The 17,891-nt window shown below is 31.9% G+C and overlaps 1 protein-coding gene across 1 annotated transcript; it reads right to left on the bottom strand.

The window, feature by feature from the left end:
- Positions 1 to 9,560: 9,560 nt before the first annotated feature.
- Positions 9,561 to 14,987, bottom strand: LOC145181137 (uncharacterized). The gene is made up of 5 exons (XM_090100769.1): positions 14,946 to 14,987; positions 12,992 to 13,033; positions 10,791 to 12,700; positions 10,555 to 10,689; positions 9,561 to 9,998 (listed from the first exon to the last, which is right to left on the bottom strand). Exons 2-5 carry the CDS (start codon positions 13,023 to 13,025, stop codon positions 9,888 to 9,890), a joined length of 2,190 nt encoding a protein of 729 aa, XP_089956895.1. The 5' UTR covers positions 13,026 to 13,033; positions 14,946 to 14,987; the 3' UTR covers positions 9,561 to 9,887.
- Between the last annotated feature and the right edge of the window lie 2,904 nt (positions 14,988 to 17,891).

Below are 17,891 nucleotides of genomic sequence, written 5' to 3' on the forward strand. Positions count from 1 at the left end.
GAGTTCTGGTTTGGTTGTTGGCTCTTGAATAAGAAAATCTATGACATGCTTCAGAAGGAGGTCGAGCACATGGTGCTGACAGCCAATATATTGTGGCTTCTGAAACCCCTTGCTCAAGACATCATCCTGTATGAGCTTTACAATCCCGTGTAAACGACCTGTATTTACTGCGGTCGTGTCGCAGATTATCATGCGAATATTTTCCCAAGCATCGTATTCATCAATTAGCTGATAAAGTTCCTTATGAATGGCCGCGGCAGAACCACTCTCACATTTAAGAATACCGAGTTTGATTTCGGTTGTCAAATTTTTCAGCAGAACAACTTGATACTCTTCCCCTTGCATTCTTTTACCATCAAACTGGAGACAATAGGGATCATTGCTTTGAAGTTTTTGAACAACTTATGTGAGAGATTACTCGTTTCCAGACACCCGCCTGACTTGGAACCGGCACATCATGACCATGTTCAGCAATGGTTGCAAGAACGTCATGTGCTTTATGTGTAGAAATGTTGTTTTTCAGTACTAGTAAACCCGCTGTTGTAGTGCTTGATCTTTTGTATTTTGGTTTGCATTCAGGAGAAGATGACGTGGAAGAAGAGGTTGGCGACTCGGGTGAAGAATCAGAGGTTTCAGAATCCGAAGCTTCTGAGTCACTTTCATGTGTTTGTGTGGGTTGGGGTTGAGAAGAGCTGGCTTGAGGTTGAGTTGTTGATAGTCGGATTCGTTTTCTTGGGTGGATTAATTCCAAAGGGGCTTGTTTGATCATTGAATAACCAATCTTTCCTCCACTCTCAACTTGCCTCTGGTAGAGCTCTTTATCCTCCGTGCTTTTTCATTCTCCATTAACGTTAGTGACATCAAATAACTGAGAAAGTGTTGCAGTGAATTTATCAGACGGTTTCTTTTTGTTTTTGTCATATAGATCAATCAGACTATTGAGCTTCTTTCTGATGAGTGCGCTGGATAATAGTGGAAAGTCTAGAATTTCCCTCCAGAGCAATTCTATATCCGTAATCATAATTTTGATTCAATTCAGTCGCCGTTTTTTGCTGTTGAACAGAAAATAAAGTTTCTAAGAATTTGACGGTTTGTTGGCATCCGTGTGAGATTGGTTAGCTTTTCAACAGATGGAATACTTGGATCTCTTTTCTGTTTAGAAAAAGAGGGAAGATTCTTCATCCAAATATACCTGTTTGACTTTACACTGTTGCTGGAATTTCTATAAGACATTTTATTGACAATCTTGCACTGAAAACAAAAATATTCAAACGAGTTCACACTTCACACGGTATAGCAAAATACCGTGTGAAGTGTGTAAGTGAATATATTCAAAACAAAGATAATAAACAACATCTGTTAACAAACTACTAAACTAACAACCATCTGTAAATGTCTAGTTTATAAACAAATGGAAACAGCTGACTGGAATGTGCTTAAAAGCAGTATAGAACGTCATATAAAAAGTCAGTGTGAAATTGAAACCGATAGTCAAACTGTGCGATGTGCGCACAAAAAAAAATAAAAAGGTGGGGGAACTTTTTTCAATTTTGTCATCTACCTACAATTGTTCCTCTAATATAAAGGGTTTCAGTTTCGTAACGAAAAATAATGATAATAGTTATTACCCTAGTCCACAGGTCAGCTTTATTACTCGGTTTTGAATTTCCTAATTTGTATTTGACTTGTTTCCGTAAATTTCAATCAGATTTAAGCCCGGAGAATACTCTGGTAATGGCTTAATACTGATATTATTTTTCTGGAGCCAAAATGGTATGGTTTAGGCTGTGTGTTTTGGATCATTATCGTGCTGAAATGTCTACCACAACGGCAAGCTCCACTCTGCAGGAGGCAACATTTTTTATTATGTTTATGCAAACATCCTTTGTAAGAAATTTATTTATCAGAAAAATAGAACCTCTGCCATACAATGATAGACAGCCAAAACTAAGATATTTCCACATTCATGTTTTATGGTCTTTTTATTGCATAAAATCCGTACTTGTGTATATGGTTAAAAGCTTGATTTTCGGGATCTCTAAGAAATCTTCTCCCATATTTACCAATTAACATAAACTTGCTTTCCTCTCTAAACAAAATATTTTTCCACTTTTTAAATTTTACATCCCCATCTTAACCTAAATAGTCTTTAGCAAAATTTACACAACTTTGAAAATGTTTTTTTCTTAACAATCGCATTTTGCGATTCAAACAACTTTTTAAATATGGTTCCACTAATTGTCTTTGTATTGTCCATCCCGATGTATTTGCTCCAGTTTCTAATAAAATTTGGGATGTTGACAAAGAAAGATCTATCATACCTTGAAGTAAAATTCGTCTACTGATTTTTTCTGTTATTTCTGGGTCTCTATTTTCTTCTTTATTTTGATATTTTTACAGCATTTGTACCCAATGAAGATTTCATAGTATTAGCTATCACTCTATATGAAAATCCATCATCTTTACAATAATATGACGTTTGTCTTTCTGCCAATAGTATTGATGTTTAGAATAAAGCTAAATAAATTTTTTTGATGAAGCCATATATTTTATCATAAAACAAGTTCAAACAAGTTGATGTGCTTTTTATTAGGGGTTGATGTAAATAAAATTGTAAGTGTATTTTATTACACATCAATTTCAGGTAGGTTTTTCCTACAAATTAAAATATTTTTATGACTTTGAATTATTTAGAAACAAATATTATACTTTTTAATTACTTAATTATTAGTTAACTATTTTAACATTTCAAAAATTGACAAAAAACTAAAACATTTTAAGTCCAATAAATTAAATAGTAGGTGAACCTGATATAGTTAAGTGCAAAAAAATAAACTTTTTGGACTTATCTGTATCTGGTTGTCCACCTATCGGACTAGGAAATAAGAGAGGTGGGTCATATATGAAGTTCAACAAATTCATGGGAGGTGCACAAAGTATATATATATATATATATATATATATATATATATATATATATATATATATATATATATATATATATATATATATATATATATATATATATATATATATATATATATATATATATATAATATATATATATATATATATATATATATATACAGTATTGGACAAAACATTTGCAACCAAATAATGCTAATTTAGTTTCTTTATATAAAAGTGCTGCATTTTTTCAATTTAGAGAAATAACTATGTAACTGTTTAGAGACAAAGTTCTTCAAGTTTTATTCATCACAAAGTTCATTATTTGTACACGAAAATTAACAAATTAGTCAAAAGTATTAAAAAAAGTTGACTTCCTTCTGGACAAAACAAGTGCAACTCGACAAAATGTTGACCAAGCTGTATTTCGCTATCAATATTTCGTGGCGAATCCTTTGTTGTCTATCACAGCCTTGCATCTTCGAGGCATAGATTCGATCAGGTGATCAATGAAACTTTGTGGAATCGCTGCCCAGGCCTTTTGGATTTGCTCAAACAGTTGATCCTTATTACGAACACCTTCACGATTAATTCTGCGGTTGACGATCTCCCACAGGTTCTCGATAGTGTTGAGATCCGGAGATTGAGGCGGCCAATCCATCACCGATAGGTGGTTGTCTTAAAACCACTGCTTGGCTACTTTTGCAGTGTGTTTCGGATCGTTGTCTTGCTGAAAAACCCATTTTATTGGCATATTCCATTCACCATGAGGTAACATAACATCTTTCAGGATATTTTTATACATGAAACGGTCCATTATTCCATCGTTTCGATGTATTGCACCTAAACCGTTAGCAGAAAAACACCCCTAGACCATTACATTGCCTCCACCATGCTTCACGGTCTTATGGCAGTAACGTAAATCGAGGCGCTTTCCGGCCAGTCGACGTACACGGCAAATGCCATCGCTCCCAATGATGTTGAACTTCGATTCATCACTGAACAGGACAGTTCGCCGTTTCTGCACATTCCAGTCAATATGAGATGTAGCAAACAGGAGTCTTTTCTTCTGGTTTTTTAGTGAAATCAGCGGTTTCTTTACAGAGCTTCGAGAAAACAATCCGGCTTCAACAGCACGTCGTCTGATTGTTCGGTCCGATACAGGCAGCTCTAATTGCTTTTGTATCTCGACTGATGATATCCAGGGATCCTTCTTGACGGATCTGACGATCATAGAATCCTCTCTAGAAGTGGTGGAACGCGGTCTTCCACCTTTGTTATCTGCTGCCAACTTCCCCGCAGAACGATATTTGGAACATAGTCTTGATACGGTCCATTTTTTCACGCGATATTTATCACAAATACTTTTTTTTGACATTCCACTTACGTAATCGCCAATAATTTTCTTTCTTAGTTCCAATCCAAGACTGTCGGGAGCCATTTTTGCACTTGAAGTCATAAAAATAATAAATATTTCTGGATGCTACTGGATGCTTCCAGATGGTTCTTCTGGAAACGTCTGGAAGCTTCTGCATGCTTCTGGAAACTTCTGGATACTTCCTTTAATTATTAAAAAACTTCCGTGACGTTGACACGGACCAGACTTAAGAAAATGAAACAAACCAAAAAAGTTGCACTTGTTTTGTCCGCTGCAAAATGGCACTTGTCAACGAAATTCTGCATGTGTGCTGTCACCTGTCAGCTGATTGCTCATGTCATGGCATGCTATGACAACAGACTCCTGAACTATTTGCTGTGGTAGTATAGTTCGTTTCGTTTTTTAGACATGTAAAAATAGGAACACTTTTTAGCATTGTTCGATGTTGGTTGCAAATGTTTTGTCCAATACTGTATATATATATATATATATATATATATATATATATATATATATATATATATATATATATATATATATATATATATATATATATATATATATATATATATATATATATATCATATTGAGAGCTACAATACAGAACTCCAAGACAAGCTAGCACAGAAATGTATTAGATCTAATGGCATCCTGAGACCAGTTGAACTTGACATTTCTCCAAAGTTTTTGACCTCCTTTTAAAGCTGCGGCAAAAGTTTTTTGAGCGTGACACAAAGCATTCTACACATTATTCCAAAATATTCTTTATACCCCTTTTATCTTAATCAGTGTTGCTGTATGTTGTGTCTACACACAATCCAATGATCTGTGAGACGTCTTATAGTAATCTAAAATATTTTTAGTTTGTTAATTCTGGCTCTTTTTTAATCTGACCAACCTCATTTTGCTTTCTCTTATTTTCCTTCTTTTGAAAATTCTCTAGCATTTTTTTTTTTTAGTTTCTTCTCTGCCCTATTGACGTTTTCTCAAAATTTTTTGTCAGTGTTTACTATTTTGACCATGTTTCCTTTAGGCAGGAACTTTATGCTTTTGTTTTTGGCCTCATCAGCATTGCTAATGGAAATCACAACACTATGACACTATGACTTTTTAATCGCAACTACTTTTTAAACATATTTATAAGATGCCATAGTGTTGTGATTAAAAAGTGTTCAGGCTCATAGTTGTTGACAATATTTAAAGAGAATTTATCTTCATCGATGCAGCACTACAAAGCATGACTTTTTAAACATCTGCCTTCTTCACAAGATCAATATTCAATACAGACAGCATAACTACCACTGAAATTCGTGACATAGGCTTAACTTTCCCACCTTTCCTATCTACACTCGTATTACATTCTTAGTAAAGCTGAATGCCAAACTAGAGGTAGCTAGGCTGCAAATATATGGCGTATTGACTTTTACTCTAAAACTAAATGACAAAAGTTGTTACAATAGTTCTTTAAAAAAGCAATCAAGAAAAAATTCAAAAAAATAAAATGTTACTTTATTGCTTATTTTGGCGATTACGGGGGTATCAGGGCAATATCATCCCCCTGTCACTCAAAGTTTCACCGCCGCACAGTGGAAAATTGTAGAGCAATAGCATATCATAAATGTTTTTTATGATGTCGCTACTGTCATTATATTTCAATTTTATTTAATAGTTTAATAGTCAATCATTATTATAATGCAGGAATTTCACATAATTTTATGTAAAAATAAAAGATTTGAAGTCCTACTGTTTATTACTTTTGCGGATGTTCATTTCAAACCTGTTCGCTTCATCACTTTAAAAGTTAATTTTTTATAAAACTTTCTAGGAATAAATATAAAGTATTATACATTTTTGAAAAGCTCATCTTATGGAGATTTTAAGAAAATTATACATTTTTACTTAAATGGTTCAGTTTAGGAGTAATTATTTGAACAATAAAATAAATGAAAAAAAAAAATATTCTTCAAGCTCACTGAGACTTTTGGCAGTTACCCACGCTTCCCCACGCTTTAAATTTAATATAGTATTGTAGCCTTGGTGTTTATTAAAAACATGTATAAGAATCAGTTGCAGAAACGTGCGGTTTCCGAAATTATCGAGAAAAAAGTGATAAAAGTAAAAAAAACAGAAAACCGCTTTTTATCGTGGTTTTAAATTTTGTTCATTTATAACAATAGCTTGGTATATGTTTTTAAATTTATTATCAATTTTTTATTGATACCATGGCATTCTTGTATTTTTACACTCATTTTGTGGTGAATGTACACTGCCAATATATAAAGAGTTGAAACATTTATATCAGTATAACAAATTCACAGTGGAAATTAAACCGACACTTTTGACTATTGAATATTATGTACATTACTTTTGTGACTTGTTAAAATGACAACTTTTAAGTGTTCGAAACGTAAATTATTGCTTTCCTATATTGATGGAGGAAGGACAGTTGAGTCACTGTCAATAATTTTAAAAGAAAATTATCAACTTTCTGAGGACAACTTGTGTTTCATCATTAGTGATATTCAAAGGCACATTATTCCGTCGTTTAATAAACGATGGATACAGGCGTCACGGAAAAAGGATGCTTTTTTATCTAAGAACAGTGATTGGTTGGATTCTGAATATTGTGTACCTTTACCTAACTCAGAAGAGGCAATTACCGACTCCACGCCATCTACTTCTTTTGAAAAACGCGGAAGACCGTGCGTGTCTTATGGAGATTCGTCAGAATCCAGCAAAAAAAGAAAAAATACCATGTTACTTAAGGAATATGGATTTGATCACATCTTTAATACATATCTTCAGGCGTTGCGTTCAATAGGAGAAGAAGCAGAAGCAAAACTTGTGGAATCATTAAGGATGGCTGATAAAGACAAAAAAAACTTAATATCGAGTTTTATGGAAAACGCAAGCCAGAAAAATATGCTAACGGATGAAGAAGCACTCAGCGTGTTTATTGACTTAGATTTAACAAAAGCACAATATTTGTACATGAGGAAGGTGACAAATGAACGAAACTGTTCCATATTCCCACCATATTGTAAAATTCAAGAAATTAAACAGACCTGCTATCCACCATTTTCTGCAATAGAAATTACGAACACACATGCGAAAATTCTGGAACTGCAAGATTTATTGGATCACACTGTAGCTAGAATTTTGACTATAGATTCCGTGTACAGTATTGAATTCAAACATTTACTTTTATATAGTAAATGGGGCTGTGATGGTTCCTCTGGCCAAAGCCAATACAAGCAGAAACTTCCAGAGGAATCTGAACTTGTTTCTGATGCAAATTTGTTTACTAGTTCTTTGGTGCCTATCAAACTAATTGATATAGTAACTGGCGCAGTTGTTTGGCAAAATCCGGCACCTTCATCAGTTCGTTTTTGTCGACCTATATGCATAGAGTTTTGCAAAGAGACTCCCGAGAAAACTAAAGCCGTTGTAGATGAAATAAAGAGCCAAATAAACTTTTTGCGGCCGTCTATAATTAATAAAAATGGTAAAAGTGTTCAGGTAAAACATGAGCTTTTTCTAACAATGATAGATGGAAAAGTGGCTCAGGTATTAACGGATACGCCTTCTGGATCTACATGTACAATATGTGGAGCTACTCCACGGCAAATGAACGATTTGATTAAAGTGGCTTCTAGGCCTGAAAATGAAAGTTCGTATCAATACGGATTGTCTACATTACATGCCTGGATTCGTTGTATGGAAATGATATTACATATTTCTTACAACCTTTCTTTCCAAACATGGGCAGCCACAAGTGAAGAAAAAAAACGGCTAAAGCAAGAGAAGAAGATCTTGGTGCAGAAACGTTTTCGTGAAGAGCTAGGGTTGATCATTGACAAACCAAGACAAGTAAGTGGTAATACCAATGACGGTAATACTGCTAGAAGATTTTTTTACAATGCAAGCTGCTCTGCTGAAATCACTGGAGTGGATGAAAATTTGATTAAGCGATTTTACATAATTCTGCAAGCTCTCTCCTCAGGTGTTATGATAAATGCTGAAAGTTTTGGTAGTTATGCTGTAGAAACTGCCCGAATCTATGTGACCAATTATGGATGGTACTATATGCCATCTTCAGTACACAAAATCTTACTTCACGGAGAAAATATCATAAAGCATTTTGCAGTACTTCCTATCGGTCAACTTTCAGAAGATGCGCAAGAATCCCGTAATAAGGATTATAAAAAATTTCGCCTTCATCATGCCAGAAAATGTTCTCGATCAGTTACAAATGAGGATGTATTTCATACCCTTCTGTACACTTCCGATCCGTACATCACCAGCATTAGAAAACCGTATAACAAAAATGTGCAAGAACTTGATGAAGATACTCTGCAGCTTTTGAAAGTCAACGAACTGATTTCAGGAACTAAAAGTCCTTATGTAGTTGTGATATAGTACCTTTAACATACCTATACATTACTTCATAAAAACAACTATTTAAAAATTGTTCTTTAGAAACTGTTTTAAATATTTCTATAATTAGTAGGTAAGCATTTTATGTACTTTTCGTCGTTTCTAATAACTTTAAGATATTTTCATATATTTGTAAAGAATTATGTTAAAGTGTAAATTATTAAACTGCCAATTTTGAAGTTTTTGATTTTTATTTATTTATTTTTAATATTGTATTACAAAAAAATTCTTACAAAAAGTATTTCATTAGAAGCGTCATATACTACTTTACATTTGTGCAAATTTTCAAATCTCTTTTTTTAGTAACAAAAAAGTTATCGATTTTTGGTCCGAAACACACCTTTATTTTCCACTGTGCGCCGCATTGACAACATATATTAAGGGCCTGTTTATATGGAAAGCGGGCTGGCTCGGCAAACGGGCTGGCTCGTTTGCCGAGCCAGCCCGCTTTCCATATAAACAGGCCCTAAGTTGAATTTATTTGAACAACAAAGACTGATTCACAAAGATATTTATTTAAAAATAGTCACATCCTGTTACTATGTCGCATAAGTATGATATCAGAGTTTCTCCTGTTGTAAGAACTTTATAAAGATTTTATGGTGGTTTTCAGAGAGAAAAAAAATTTTTGTTATTCTTGATTTAAACGAAACTAACATTATCTAAATAATAAATTTAAGCATAAATATTGTATTTCATGTAAAAATATTTTTTAAAATGTTTCATTTAAATTGTTTATTGCAAAGTAATTCCCGCAAAATTTAGAACTTTGTACTCTAAAAAAAGAATTGGAACAAAAGCCTAAAAAATTAAAAATATTATTTAAAACGATTAAGAATAACACTTTTCTAAATTTCTTTGATTAACGTTTATAATCCTCTCATTGTTTATAATTATTGAAATAATCCCATGCAAACTAAAAATCTTATGTTACTTTGGCTTTTTTTTAATTTGATGTTTTTTTGTTTTTCAAATTAAAAAAATAATGATCGCCAATATTTAAGTCCTTTTACTTCCGCAGTTTGTTTCTTCTGTTGAAGAAACATTTTTTTCGTCTTTCTGCTTCTTTTTGCTGCTCGAAGAAATAAATGGGAGTTGTTATCGCGATTTTAAGCTCTCGATTCGTCTCGGGATTCTGAAATATTTCACTGTTTTTGGGAATTGTTCATTTATTTTGATAAGGGATGTCGAATTCTTGGGTTTCAAAATTTTCGTCGTTAACTTCCTCACTTATCTCACCGTAAAACAAGTGATTGATTTTTTCCCCACTTGACTCCTATAAACACAAGCTCATTGTGTAAGATTTCTTTGTACAAAGAAAAAAGTGAAAGTGATTTACAAGACGAAAAGAGCTTTTTAAAAGAAATTTAAAAAGTATATTATTAGCAGTGATCTAATTGAAAATAAACTTCGGCTTCATTTGGTTATTTATTGAGTTAAAAAAGAAAATCTTTAAACAAAGCCGTCAGGGGATCTTGTGGATTTAGGGATAAAAAAGTGGACCAAAATAAAACCATAAGTACATTTGTTAGTATACTTTTGGTTTCTGGAGCTACTTTTGTTTTTAAAGCGTCAAAGAAGAAGAAATAGTATAAAAGGGCAAGTAGCTTTTAAGCTAAAATTTAAAAATTGCTACTTTTTGACATTCAATGCTTTATTAAAAAAGTTACCAGACGATCAAATATGAAAATGGGGATAATAAAGTTGCTGAAAAATCATTGGGAGATAGTGGAGGATGGCACATGCCTCCTTTGTCTCCGTTCAAAAGGCCCTAAATTTACTCAAAGCTATTTTATTTAGTTAACTCAAAAATATTTTCTCCCTTAACACACCTTGTTGTTATTTTTATGAACGTTTTCAATCACGTCATCCGTCAGTTGTAGATTTTGGAGTTCGATTGTTGACCGTTTAGTACTTCTATCTTCAATGCTTGGAATTTGAAAACCTTTTTTTTTGTTAATTTTCCACTAAAAGAAAAAAAGAGAGTTCACTAAACAATTAAGCAAAACTATCACTGGAATAATTACCTTTAACATAAATTTTTCACTGTAACAAAAAAATCACTTACTGAAAGCAATATAATTACAAGGACCAAAGGTACGATTATGATAAGAGCGATTATCAGAACAATAAGCCAAGCTGGGAAACTGGATGAACTTGAGGCTGGAACCTTTTGTTCAATTAATTTCAAACTAGTAATGTTCACCTTATATTCTCCAATCTTTTCATTATTTAGAACAAAGTATCGAATAATGTACACTTGAATGATGGGCTTGATGTCTTCAGCTAAAGAAATCACTTCTTTATTAAAAACAAGCTGGGACTTTACAATAATGCTTCCCTCTTCAAATCCAGATATTTTTACTTCAACAAAACCAGTCATATTTTGCAACGAACTAGAGAGAGCTTCGATCATCAGGTACTTTAAAGTTTTATATACATCAGAGCTTTCGTTCTTTAGTTCTTTGTTATATTGGGTATCTAATTTTATTTCTAAACTAATATTCAAAGCACTAGAATCAGAAATTGAAAATGGCTTTATTTGAAGGGTATTGAATTGAATAGTAAAATTTGCAGTTTCATTATTTAAATTATTTTTAAAGTTTGCAATAATTGCCTGTTTGAGATCATCGTCACAATATGCCTTGCTAAAATAAAGATTAAACCAGTAAGCATTGGTGGTATTATCAATAACTGTTATCTTTGGAAACGTTAAAAACTGAAAATCGCTATAAACTTTCAAGCCGTTAGACAATGTCTCGTTTATTTTTTTTTGAATTTGAGGAACTGTCGTATATGCGACGAAAATCACATTAACACGACATTCAAATATGCACAATACACTTGGTGGGTATGGTGTGGTTGTGCTTTTTTCTTGAAAAATTGAACTTATAGAAAATTCAGTAGAATTAAATATTGTAGCTGAAGAAGGATTTGGTATTAAAATGTTTGTAGAACTTTGAATACTTTTAGTGTACATCACTGGGAAAGACACGCTCGATGAAATCGACATTGTTCCGTACAAATCTGTTTCAAACACTCCGGATTCGTTAAGCTGCGAGCTCTCTAATACTACGGTGCTGTATGATTTGAATTGATATAAACTATTGACGAAAGATTCACTCCAATAATGAAAGCTTGTGACCGCCATAATTGAAGTATTAGATATCATACTTCTTTCAATACTAGTAGTACTTGCTTTAATACCAGTTATGTAACTTCCTTCAATACCAGTTGTGTAACTTGTTTCATTATTAAATGTGCGAGTTGGTTCAATTGCTGTTGTGCTACTTTCTTCAATGCGAGTTATGTAAGTTGTTTGGTAATCAACTGTATAGCTTGGGTGAATAGAAGTTACGTAACTTGTTTCATTATTAAATGTGCGAGTTGATTCAATTTCTGTTGTGTCACTTACTTCAATGCGAGTTATGTTAGCTGTTTGGTAATCAACTGTGTGGCTTGGACCAAAAGTTGGTATGTAACTTTTTTCGCTATTAACTGTGCGCGTCGGTTCAAATGCTGTTGTGTCACTTACTTCAATGCGAGTTATGTTAGCTGTTTGGTAATCAACTGTGTAGCTTGGGTGAATAGAAGTTATGTAGTTTGTTTCGCCATTAACTGTGCGAGTTGGTTCAATGGCAGCTGTATCACTTGCTTCAATGAGAGTTATGTTAATTGTTTCGAATTCAACTGAGTTTTCCTCTGACAAAAAGTTAGTAACTGTTGTAATTTTGATGTCGCTACTTGTGTCAGAGTTGGGCAATAAAATACTTCTAGTATTCAACGAGCTAAAAGTATATTGAATAGTGTTTTCATGGGTTAATGAGGAATAATCTACTCCAGTCATAATCGTGTAAGTGTTTAATAGTGAGGTTAGCTCAATGCTTGAGTCATTGGAATTAGTTGGTTTATCTGTAGATATAAGGCCATTACTAGTTAATAAAGTGATCTGGGCAATTGACAAAATGTTGACCATTACTAAATTTTAAAAAGTATTACTTATAAAGGCAGTTACAGAACAAAATAACAGAGTTGTTCGAAAAATAAATGGCTATATTATAACTATTATAATTATTATTCGACCAATTAGTAACCAATAATAATACTGTTTATCAGCGACCATTCATTGGCATTAAGTATTTACTATCGCCTATTTTCATAATTGATATTTAAGCAAAAACATAAGCTTTTGGTGTTTCAAATAATAAATATATAATCAATAATAAATTTTTTGTAAGTTTAAATGGATATAAAAATATAAAAACTTACACAGAGTGTATTTAACATAGGTGACAGCTGCCATTTTCTTCCCTAGCTTAAAATTAAAAAAACAAAATGGAATGTATCCAGGAATCACACAACGTTGAAACAACGTTAAAATAACGTTGATCAACGTCAATCAACGTTATTTCAACGTTGTTTCAACGTTGTTTTAACGTTGTGTGCTTGCTGGGGCATCATAGAATATAAATATTTGATGTAAATCTTTGAAATTTTCAGATAACTTTATGATAAGTCAATTGAAAACAAAATAGGTAACTGTTTTCAGTGGCCAAAAAAGAAGATAAAAATTATTTTAAGAGTGAAGTATTCTTGACTTCATTTTTTTGTTGTTGTTGTTTTTTTTTTAACACTCACCTTTGATTCTAACTATTTCGTTTTTTTTTGTTTCTTTATTTTATTATTTTCATTTTTTAGTTACAAAAAAAGTTTAACCCATTTAGAAAAATTGCTTCATTTAATCGTTTACTAAAAAATTGTCAATCAAAAAACTTACGATGCACTTTCCTTTTATATCAACGATAATAAGTAGGTCTTATAAAATTCTCCACAAGCAAATTCAATGTCATCAAAGCATAAAACAAATGCTTTAGAAGATTAGAATAGACAACGATTTTCAATGTGGTATTCAAGTAATGGATTTAACCAACTAAAGCTTAGAATAAGCTTCGAGTACAATGAGATGCGTTAAAGTGAAATTAAAAAACACAGTTAAAATAGCTATGGTTTTATTGAATTCCTTTTAGTATATAAAACAACATTACCATGTCAATTAAAAGCATGACGATGTAATTGTCACTCCGTTGAAAAGAAAATCCTTTTTTTCTTTAGATTATTGCATTAGGGAATTTTCTTAAAAAAACTAAATAAACTAATATCAGTAGAAAATGCACACAAAAAATGCAATCCTAACATTCAATTTATCTTTGAGCAGTTGGTTATCTTTTAGGTGAATCTAATCGCGTTATTTAAAAGTTAGTCATGTGCTATTTAGCGTAAATAATGCGAAAAGCCAGTGAATGTTGTTAGAAATTTAAAGTTCGTTAGGATTTTAAGATAAATCTTTAATGGCAAGATTTAATTATAATCATTGACTAATATTATTGTTGGATTAACTGTTGTCTATTTAAATTAGATTCATCATTTTTTCCTGAAGATCCTGGGCACGAAATCTTCATTTAATGCGTTCCACTCTGTGAAACGCAGTTATTTAGAGCAACCGTCACGCCAAATATCACGAGTTTATATTATTTCTTATGTGTTTGTTATATGTCGCACATAGATTTGCAGTAAGCAGCAATTATTGCATCTCACTGGTTCAAAATGAAAGTGTTAGATATTTTGTGGATGCATATTTAATTCTCGTAACAATTCAACCAATGAAAAAAAGTTTCAAAACTGAAGCAAAAAATTTTGACAATCGAAGTTGTTTCGCTTAAATAAAAACCACAACCACAATTCCTCCCTTTTAAAAACCACATCATTAAAAAATTGTTACAAGTCTTTGTGAAAATTTCATGCCCTAAATTTTAAAGAATATTTTAATAAATATACTTTTTTTATCAGCTTTTTAATTGCGCACTTTTTAATTGCGCATTTAATTATAGCCTTCTATATCAACAGGCCTTAAGATCGTGCAAGCGACCGCTAAAGCTGATGGCCGATGGAATATTTTGTTCTGAACTGTTATTTAGAATCAGTTACTGACTGCACGTTTATCTCCAACAAATAAATGTTTGGTAGTTTATACATAAATTAAACTTTTGCTTAAATCTTGGTGTTAGAATAAAAATTTAGTCGCATATTTTACATTTTGATAATTATGTTACGAATTAAATAGTCGCCATAACAAACAAAAAAATGAATGTATAGATAATATAAATCATCAAAAAGCAAAAATAATCGAATAAAAAACTCTATATATTGCTTTTTGTTAACTTACATTGGAAATCACCATGATTGGAGTAATCCCCTTTGACATACTCTTAAAATAATTATCATATTTGTGATAACAAATTTTATATTATTCTCGTAAAATTATATTTCAAATTTTTTGAACAATCAGCTAGTTACATGCTCCCTAATTTACTGAGCTTTTTATTACAAAAAGATTAAATACAATAAAATTAATTTACATTAAATACAATATCCTCCAGGAAAAATTTCCTGGATTGTGGATTTGCTAAACTTGCAATCAGAAGACTTTAATAAATTGTAACATTTTTGATAATTCAGTTATGATTAAATAATAGGAAAACCTCAGAAAAAGGCAAAGCTGATTTAACATTATTTGGAAACCTAAAACTGGTGTACAATCAAAGCCATGCTAACATTTTCTTTGGTTCTGCTGTAAATTTGGTTGAAAGTTACAAATACTGCGATAAATAATTGATCGCAACTCTTTCATAAAAAGCCTTTATTTCTACAATAAAAAAGCAGAAGACTTCTATGTAAAATGCGATTAATTCAAACCACTTGCGTAGCAAAAGTTTTGCCGCAGCTAACGCATCGATCAACAGGGGGTTTAACTTCAACAAAAATCAGACAAATTTAAATTTTTTCAGAGTCGAGAGTTTCAGGGGCGAAACTATATATAAAGTTATTAACCTTTCGAAAAGTAATATAGCGCTTAAAATTTTTTGAGAAACCTTTTATGACTTTTAAAAAAGTTTGATTTTTACATTTTAGTTCCGATCCCCAACATACTTAGTTAACACCAAGCATCCTTACTTGTGTGATAGCTTTGAATTTTTCTTTTTCTACTCTGCATCTATAATCCTATTTCATTCTCATTAGTGATTGTTCACTTTAAATGGTTAGCTTATTTTAAACAGGAAAGTGCTAATTCATTTTACGAATTTCTCATATTCTGTTAAAATATCCTATGAATCCCATCAATAGTAATTTCTAGTTTCAGGATGAACTCGGAGTGCTAAATTTGATGGCATACGTGACATTTTCAAAATAGGTGGCCGTAATACTGTCGACTCGTGGAAAAAATTTTCTCAATTTCTGTTTTTTAAAAACTAACCAAGACGTTCTGATTTTCATATTTACATGACTATATAAAAACTCTTGCTTCCAAAAAAACATTTGATTATAAACGATAGGTCGATGAACGATAAACAATAAAAGCTCTCTAGCCAGTTCTTTATGGTGGTTTACCTTATCACCTCTTTGGTAAAAAAAAAATAGTTTCATTGGATCTGGAGAGATTCTTTTAATTGGATATGGAAAAACTTTTTCCATTGAATTTGAACTCATAACAGTATTGTTTACCAATTTTAATTAATTAGTTAAGCTTGGTTATGAGGTCAATTTCTTAAGGATGTGATTAGCTGGTATCTTGTTGTCAACACACAAACGGTCATTAACAAACAAGGTTTAATCTGATGTACCCAGGATATAGAACCTCACATATAATCACATATCTTTTAATTGGTGAGAATTTCTTTTGCTGATTTTTTGTGTATTTATCTTTTAATAAAGACTAAATGTTAAAACTGATCCCATATGGTGAACAAAAAGTGAAAAATTGCTCATGAACAAAAAGTGAAAAATTGCTCAGTTTTGTTTCTCATTGTGATGTCATTGAGTTTTTTTAGTATCTTGTATTAATTTAGTTTTCTCCGATAAAAAAAAACGAAATTCTGTATTTACTTTCGAATTACCGTAAATAAGTGTTATCCACAACCGTAAGTGATTTAAGTAGGACATGCTTGTGATAAAGTACGAGGATGGCCTACTTGAATTTAACGGCCTGATATTCTCCAATATCGTTGAAAAAATAGAAGATCAGTTGGATCGTTTTAAAAATAAGCGTGTTAACTCACTTATTGCAGTTTCTAAGTAAGAAGTGGAAATGAGGGCACTAAAAAATAGTCTTGATCAGCCAGAGAAAACTTTGTTACTTTAACAATCATGAATCTTAGTGAATTAATTTGCGAAATAAAACCATAAGCAAAACCATTGTTTTCTTAAATGAAAGTTAATTGACTTAGCTCTATTTTGTTTAAGACAGTCCAACTTTTAAGTTTGGCAAAATAAATGCTATGTTGTTGGTTGCTTTTCAAACTATGTATGAAATTTTTGAAAGAGTCAAATTTGAATACCCACTATAGATTCTACTATTAGTGAATTGGTCACAAAATACTTAAACACAATGATCAGGTTGTACTTTACAAAATATCGCTTCACAAACATTCTATTTTAGAAATTACTGAGTATAAAAGAGTTTATGAAAATCTACATAAAACTATTATACAAGACTCCATGTTCTTATGATCCTCTTGGTCCTATTGGTTCTCTTGGTCCTCTTGGTCCTCTTGGTCCTCTTGGTCCTCTTGGTCCTCTTGGTCCTCTTGGTCCTCTTGGTCCTCTTGGTTCACTTGATCCTCTTGGCCCACTTGGTTCACTTGGTCCATTTGGTCAACTTAGTCCACTCACCAACGTATTGCATCAGTATAAAGAGTTTAAAAAAAAGTTTATTTAAGCTGTCTTCGTTTTTAAGTCTTGGCGTTCGTAAGTTAGGAACGATACTATAAGAATTTGCGATGGTTGATATTGTAATTTTGTAGTTTTCGACATTCGTTAAATCAAACATTCTAAATATCAAACTATTGGTGTTTTCGGAATATTATAAATACTGACAGTTTTTCCAAAATCTTTTGATTCAAAAAAAAAATTTTTTTTAATGATATTTTATTGAGGAATGATTTTTATTAGATATTTTGAAACTTAAATTGAGTTTCAAAAAATACTTCCAAATTAGAAATCCTTTCTATTTGAAGTAAGGTGCGATTTTATTTGAAACTTAAATTGAGTTTCAAAAAATACTTCCAAATTAGAAATCCTTTCTATTTGAAGTGAGGTGCGATTTTATTTGAAA

This window comes from Hydra viridissima, unplaced genomic scaffold (assembly GCF_058129835.1).
Source record: "Hydra viridissima isolate aposymbiotic clone 2 unplaced genomic scaffold, HvirCarnegie_v1 scaffold_10, whole genome shotgun sequence".
Taxonomy (NCBI): domain Eukaryota; kingdom Metazoa; phylum Cnidaria; class Hydrozoa; order Anthoathecata; family Hydridae; genus Hydra; species Hydra viridissima.